This window comes from Octopus bimaculoides, chromosome 5, assembly GCF_001194135.2.
Source record: "Octopus bimaculoides isolate UCB-OBI-ISO-001 chromosome 5, ASM119413v2, whole genome shotgun sequence".
NCBI classification, from domain to species: Eukaryota; Metazoa; Mollusca; class Cephalopoda; order Octopoda; family Octopodidae; genus Octopus; species Octopus bimaculoides.
In genome coordinates this window covers 33,780,857-33,788,163 of record NC_068985.1, presented here as the reverse complement: position 1 = coordinate 33,788,163, position 7,307 = coordinate 33,780,857, and the positions used below count along the sequence as shown (strand labels likewise).

The 7,307-nt window shown below is 35.8% G+C and overlaps 1 protein-coding gene across 2 annotated transcripts in view; it reads right to left on the bottom strand.

The window, feature by feature from the left end:
- The window catches only part of LOC106869167 (acyl-coenzyme A synthetase ACSM3, mitochondrial), a 38,528-nt gene that overhangs the window by 14,481 nt on the left and 16,740 nt on the right, over positions 1-7,307 (bottom strand). For both annotated transcript variants that reach the window (XM_014914782.2, XM_014914783.2), the window contains exons 5-9: positions 4,920-4,981; positions 3,620-3,674; positions 2,521-2,642; positions 1,424-1,586; positions 298-426 (exon numbers count right to left, since the gene is read on the bottom strand). In XM_014914782.2, the coding sequence (XP_014770268.1) occupies positions 298-426; positions 1,424-1,586; positions 2,521-2,642; positions 3,620-3,674; positions 4,920-4,981 (531 nt within the window). The remainder of the gene's footprint in view (positions 1-297; positions 427-1,423; positions 1,587-2,520; positions 2,643-3,619; positions 3,675-4,919; positions 4,982-7,307) is intronic.

The following is a 7,307-nucleotide window of genomic DNA, read 5'->3' as shown; positions in this document are numbered from 1 at the left end:
TATATATATATATATATATATATATATATTTTTATGAGAGTAGTATAAAATTAATGCTTTGGTGTAGTCTTGTTATAAAACTCCTGCTGACAGTAAAATTATGCTTAATATAGCTGTTTTAATTTTATCTAACTTATATTAACCTATAAAGACAAGATCAGATATTTGAAAAAATATTTTCCAAAAGATGATAACAATAATTTATTTGAAACTTGACAAAAATTTAATGATTTCAATATAATTCAATACAAATAATTATCATTGTCTTTTTACAAGTACAACCAAGGTTTTCCTTACCACTGGTTCACCACCAGAAATACAATGACGCAAAGACTTGAACTTATATTTACTTAGATCCTCTTGAACAAACAAGCGTAGAGCAGTAGGTGGTGCACAAAAGACAGAAATACTGTATTTTTCCAGAATCTGAAAAATAAATCGAACTTGATATGAAAGTTGGTTTAACTTCAGACTAAGTCAGTTTTATGGGCATTTAGGTAATAATCAAATTTCATCCTATGGCTCTTTATTATTATCTTCTAATGGTGTAGTCTGAATGAGATCAGATATCAATGTATCTGAACAGCTGTCAGTTAATGGCTATAAGAAAAACATAGGCATTTCCTATAACCAAAAAACAAAAATTCAAGAAAGTTGATGTTCTAGGAAGGAAGAATTGAGTGTATTGGTTAGTGCATAGTTTGGCATGGCAGTGGACACAATATAGGCGATGAGATGGCACAAGATCAGATAGTTAAAAAAACAGAGGCCATTACAGTAGTGGTAGAAGTAAAATGAGGAGACAGTGAATCTATGAGAGAGTCTGTTGGTGAATGTCTTCATGTTAGTCAGTCAGGTGGGCATTTTCTGGATGCAGTTCCCAAAGTGTATGTGTAGTAGGAGTACCATTCCAGATGTTTGAGGAGGAATGCTGTCAGTAAAGCATCAGGTTTCAGTCTGACTTGGCTTGGTTTCTATGGCTGGATGCCCTTCCTAATGCCAACCACTTTACAGTGTGTGCTGGGTGCTTTTAACATGGCACCAATGCAAGCACGTGTGTGTGTGTGTGTGTGTGTGTGTGTGCACACATGTGTGTGTATATGCTTTTGCACACTTTCTAATTACCAAATACCCCACAGAAGTATTGGTCAACTTAAGTTTATAGATGATTGCTAATGGTACCAATAGTGTTACTTAATATGGAACCATATAATTTAGAAATATGGGTAAATTTACAAAAATATTATAAATTAAGCCACACTGGAATGATTTTCCTTCATATTAAATTATAATGATTGTCACACTTGACAAAATTGATATCAAACAATAAAATAGACATGATGAGCACAGAAATAAAAATGAGGAGGTAATTGCAAAAACAAAGAAACATAAATAAACAAAAACTCCCCAAAAATAAACATACTTGTAGAAGTGATTTAGAATCAAATTTGTGGTTAGTTGTGTGATAAATGAAAACACATGCACCACCCAACCAAGGTGCAAAGAGGCTACTCCAAGCAGATTTTGCCCATCCTGTATCTGCTAAATTCCAAATTACATCAGTCTGAGTAGCAGTTAAAAGATATCTAAAAGAGAAAATGACAGACAAAACTTAAATTTCATTTGTGGGTAAGAGATACAAACTTTGCTCAAAACATTAATTTTCTCAAAAAGTTTATATGGGAAGTTAAAGTTAATTCTATAGACTGTATAAAGGTAAATCAAGAGAAGGATCGTATCAGATAATTCCCATAATGTAGTAGGTAAAAATACAAGACAGGACCCTACAAATAGAATATTATATGTATTTGTCTGATGGTAAAGTGATGCTTGTTGTTGAGTAACACTGGTGACCTCTGCTTTAGTAAATTTCTGGCATAGTTAGCCAGTCAAAAGCCTAATGGTGATCATATCTCTATTGCTGTCCTGAATGATGAATGAAATGAGATGAAATGAGGCAAGTGCATTAGAGCAAGACATAAGCTCCTTGCAACCTAAAACTGGGATGCAATTTCAATCCTTGCTTTACTTTCTAAAACATTTGGGAAAACCATGGACATCAACATATTTCATTTTCCTTTCTCTAAAAATATAAGGTTTTGTACTAAGAGAAAAGAAACTAATATTTAGCCCTTTAGCATTCACATTGTTCTGTCAAAATTAATGCTTATTCATTCACATTGTTTTGAATTAATCTTGCCTTATTTTGTAGCTTTGAGATTTTGATGAGGTAACTGTTAATTTTTAGAATATTGTAGGACTAGTGTGAGAGGCCAGATCTGGCCAGTTTGAACATAAAACAGGTAGAATATTTTGGCTGGAAATGGCTGGTTTAAATACTAAAGTGATAAGACTTAAAATATGTAGTTTAGTGTTTGTTGAGGGAAATTTGACTGTTATGTTATGCACATGAAATGACCATGTAGAAGATTTTTCACTATCTCACTAGAAGCTAAAGTGTTCGCATAACATGGTATTCTTTTTCTCTATTTTTACATTGGAAAAGTATAAACAGCTTACCGGGTGGTAGACAAACTACCAATTCCATAACTAGCGTGAGTGTGCTCAGTCATTTTAGGATGACTTGTGGTACCACTTGTGAAAAACCACATCATAGGATCAGATGCTCTTGTTTTAACACCCTGCCAACAGAATTAGAATTACTTATATTAGCAGGACCTGTGAATATTTCACAGAATCAATAGTAAACCTATTGGGCTATTTCTGAAAACTTCATCCAAAAAACCTGAAAGCATAGCCTATCTTGTGTCTGTATGGAAAGATAGTCACTCATCTGCTACTCATTGAAAAGTGAAAGAAATTGGAATACAATGATTATTTAATGCACTTTATATATACACTTTATATACTTTATGCATAACTTTATAGACTAAAATAAATATCCACTTTTATTTTTCCATTTTCCCCATAAACAAAAAGAAAATATCCTGTGCATATGATACAACCTTTAGTTAAATTGCATATATCTGCCACATAAATAAGCATGAATGTTTCACAGAATTGTACTGATGCAAATGTGTTAAGTGATAGGTGATACAAGAAACTTAGCTCAATTAAAAAAATATACACATTTCATTATACAATCACCAGTGCCGCTGCCACCACCGCTGCCGCCACCACCTCTCTACCTTTCTTTAATCTCATCATCAGAATATCACCACTCTGCTAAAATTATATCTCTAGCTCTCTCTATATCACTACCTTCAACTAACTTTTTTAACCAAGTTATAAATATTATGTTCCCCCTACCTCATGTCACGGACGCTTCCCCCTCCCTCTTTCAGTCTCACTCTTTGCCTTATTCTCTTTTTCTCACTCCTTTTTCTTTCTCCTCTCTTTCCCTTCAACTAATCATGTGAAAGTGTTACAATTACATTCCCCCTACTTCATATCATAGAAGCTTCTCTCTCCCTCTTTTTCTCTAATTATGTGAAAGCAATACCATTGGTCTAAGTAACACAATGATAAGCAGAATTATTATAAGATTGAATGAAAATTTATCAAAAATTATATAAGATGTTAAAAAACAAGCATAAAGAAACAACAAAAACAAAAGAAAAATGAAACCAACTTTATGATTGTTATGAAAATGTTTTACCTCAGCAGAATCTGGAGCTGTAGCCATTAATTCAGTGAAATTAAGCCATGATGAGCTAAAAAAAAAAAAAAAACAGTAAAATATGGTAGCATGATATGTTTTTAAATAGTAGAATATGGAATACAAGTACATAAAGGTAAAACACTGACCTTCTGGATACTGATGGCCGAGAACCTGTTATAACACTGTGCAACAAAATATTAATTTTTTTGTGTCTTTAGTCAGTAAGTGTTATTTCCTAGTTGCTTGTATTTAGAAATCAAAGGAAATGACTACTATTCCTCGAAAACTTTGCTTTTGTGACCTGGACATCAATGTTTTGAAACTGACCATTACATTTCAGACAGGCTCAGCATTGAGTTGCTGAAGCAGAAAGATTGTTATAGCAAATATTCTGCTCAATACCACAGATTTGCTAGTCAGTTGCTTGACCATAACCACTTGAGAGCATGTCTCTTAGTGGCTGACAATATGTGCATCTCTGATCATGAGAAGGAGTAGTGGGGGAGCATCATAGCCATGTGTTGAAAGATATTCTTTCGGGTTTGAATAAATGTAACAAAAGCAAAGTTTGAAGGAAACATTAGCTATTTTTCATACTTTCTAGGGGTAAGAAAATAGGAAATAACAGTTGGTACCAAGAATAAAAATCATGTTACTCAGTATAATTTGTACTAATTTATGAGCATGAACTTTAAACTCCCATGGACGCCAGACTAGTTTACTAAGTGACCCTATTTTTCAGTCCCTTGAACATTACAGTACTAATAAACTTGTGTCATCTATACTATGTACAGGTACCTGTACATTTAATTCTGTACAGCTACTTTTAATTATTTAATTCTTATTCTTTTACTTGTTTCAGTCATTTGACTGTGGCCTTACTAGAGCACCACCTTAAAGGGTTTTAGTTGAAGAAATCAACCCCAGAACTTATTTTTTGAAAGTCTAGTACTTATTCTATTGGTCACTTTTGCTGAACCGCTAAGTTACGGGGACAGAAACACACCAGCATTGGTTGTCAAGTGATGGTAGGGAGGCAGAAACACACACATAAATAAATATATATATATATATATATATATATATATATATATATATATATATATATATATATATATATCAGGCTGAGTAAAAAAGTAAGCAACGTTTTGAAACATGAAATTCATCACAATATATTTCAACAATCTGTTAAATAAAATGTACCTGAAGAGGCTTACAATATCTATAAATATATTGATAGATATCATAAGCATACTGTTTTTATTATTTCTTAAAAGATTATAATTTTAATATTTACCACTTGCTTGATTGTGAACCAACATATAACTTTTTCTTCAGATCAGGACAACTATCAGCACACTGAAGAAGAAAGCAGTCATTTAAAACTGTCAACTGTGGATGAAGGGGATAAATAGTTTAGAGTTTAATCCTTTAGCATTCAGATTTATTTATCAAACATGATACTTATTTATCCACATTTTTAAAATTGATCATATATTGTCTTATAGCTACAAGATTTTGAAGATGCGATTATTTATTTTTAGAATGATATTGTAGGATAGGAGTGAGTGGCTGGATCTGGCCAGTTTCAACATTAAACAGGTAGAATATTTGGGCCAGATATAACTGGCTTGAATGTTAAAGGTATTATTAGGATTTGTGGTTGAATTTATTAATAGTAGTAAGAAGTTTAGAGATTAAAAAACAGACAAACAAATTATTTTAACACTCTGATCTATTGTATGAGCTATAAAGATTGATATTAAAATAAACTGTTTATATTATAGATTAGTGTATAATTCACTGGATTTTATATAAATATTTCACAGAAGTGCAATGCTTAATGTGAAAGTTCCAATCACTCATTTCTACAGCTGGATGCCCTTCGTAATGCCAACCACTCCCAGAGTGTAGTGGGTGCTTTTTACATGCCACTGGCACAGGAGCCAGTCAGGCAGGCCTGCCATCACTTTCGGAGAGTACTTTTTATAAGCCACCAGCATGGGAGCCAGTAAGGGGGTACTGGCATCAGCCATGCTCAGATGGTGCATTTTACGAGCTACTGGCACAGGAACCAGTCAGGTAGATGTGGCATCGCCCACGTTTGGATGGTGCTTTTTACATGCCACTGGCATGGGAACCAGTCAGGGGACACTGGCATCGACTATGTTTAGATGATGCATTTACATGCCACCGGAATGGGAGCCAGTCATATGGCACTGGCCACAGCTATGATTCAGGTTTTACTTGACTCAACAGGTCTTCTCAAGCATATCATATCGCCAGATGCATCAAGAGTACTCTCAAATGGGTTGGACATGCAACACTGACATCGGCCATGGCTGCAATCTAACTTTAGTTGCTGGGTCTTCTCAATCACAGTATATCACCAAAGGTCTCGGTCTACTGTCATTGCCTCTGTGAGGTCCAATGTTCAAAGTTTATGCTTCACCACCTCATCCAATGTCTTCCTGGGTCTACCTTTTCCGCAGGTTCCTTCCACAGTTAGGGTGTGGCACTTCCACACACAGCTGTCCTCATCCATATGTAACATATGACCATACCAGTTCAGTCGTCTCTTTTGTACACCACATTTGATGTTTCTTATGCCCAAGTTTTCTCTCAGGGCGCTCATACTCTGTCGAGTATGCACACTAACATTACACATCCAGCGGATCATACTAGCTTCATTTCTTTCAAGCCTATGCATATCCTCAGCAGTCATGGCCGATGTTTCACTGCTGTGTAGCATGGCAGTTCACACACATGCATAATACAGTCTACCTTACATCCTGAGCAAAAGGCCCTTAATTGCCAGTAAAGGTAGGACCTCCCTGAACTTTGTCCAGGCTATTCTTATTCTAGCTGCTACACTTTCAGAGCAACCACCCCCACTACAGACTTGGTCGCCTAGGTAGCAAAAGCTATCAACTACTTCTAGTTTTTCCCCCTTGCATATGATGGAATCTGTTTTTTGTATATCTTCAGTGTTTATTGCCCCTGTGCATCTGGTTAGTGTTAGTATGTGTGGAGTGGTGTGATGTGGTGTGGTGGTGTGTGTTGTGGTGTGTGTTGTGGTGTGGCAGTGTTGGGTGTGAAGGTGGGATTTGGGATGAGGGTTTGGAGTGGGGGTAGGTGGGAGTGGGGGCAGATGGAAGAGGTATCAATGAAGGGAGAAGGTGAGTAGGAGTGAAGAGAGGAAGTAGGTGTCAGGGCAAGAGAGGAGAGGTGGGGAGGAGTGAAGAGAAGAAGTAGGTGTCAGATGAAGAAAGGAGAAGAGGGGACTTGAGTCCATATGGTGCAAAGGAGCAAAGAGAAGATTAATTCCTGTTCACGGCGAAGGCAGGAGTCTGGATAGCCCCTGTGTAAGACAATCCGAACACAGACAGGTGTTGTAATGAATGACTAGTAGAGGGGAAATGGCACAAGACTGGGGTGTCATTGCCAAGTTTAATGTCTCAGAGGTGCTTCACGAACATAGACTCTTGCGCCAGAAACAAAAACCCTAAATTCATTATATTCCCTTTCTATCAATGTAAAGACAGAATCTCTACACAAGAAAGAATCAACAAGGAGAATCTTTTCATAGAGAAATTCCAACCATTTCTTAACACACACACCCCTCAGTGACCTTATTCCTCTATGAACAGACACAAACTTCCTGTTTGGAAAAAAAAGAGTTCAT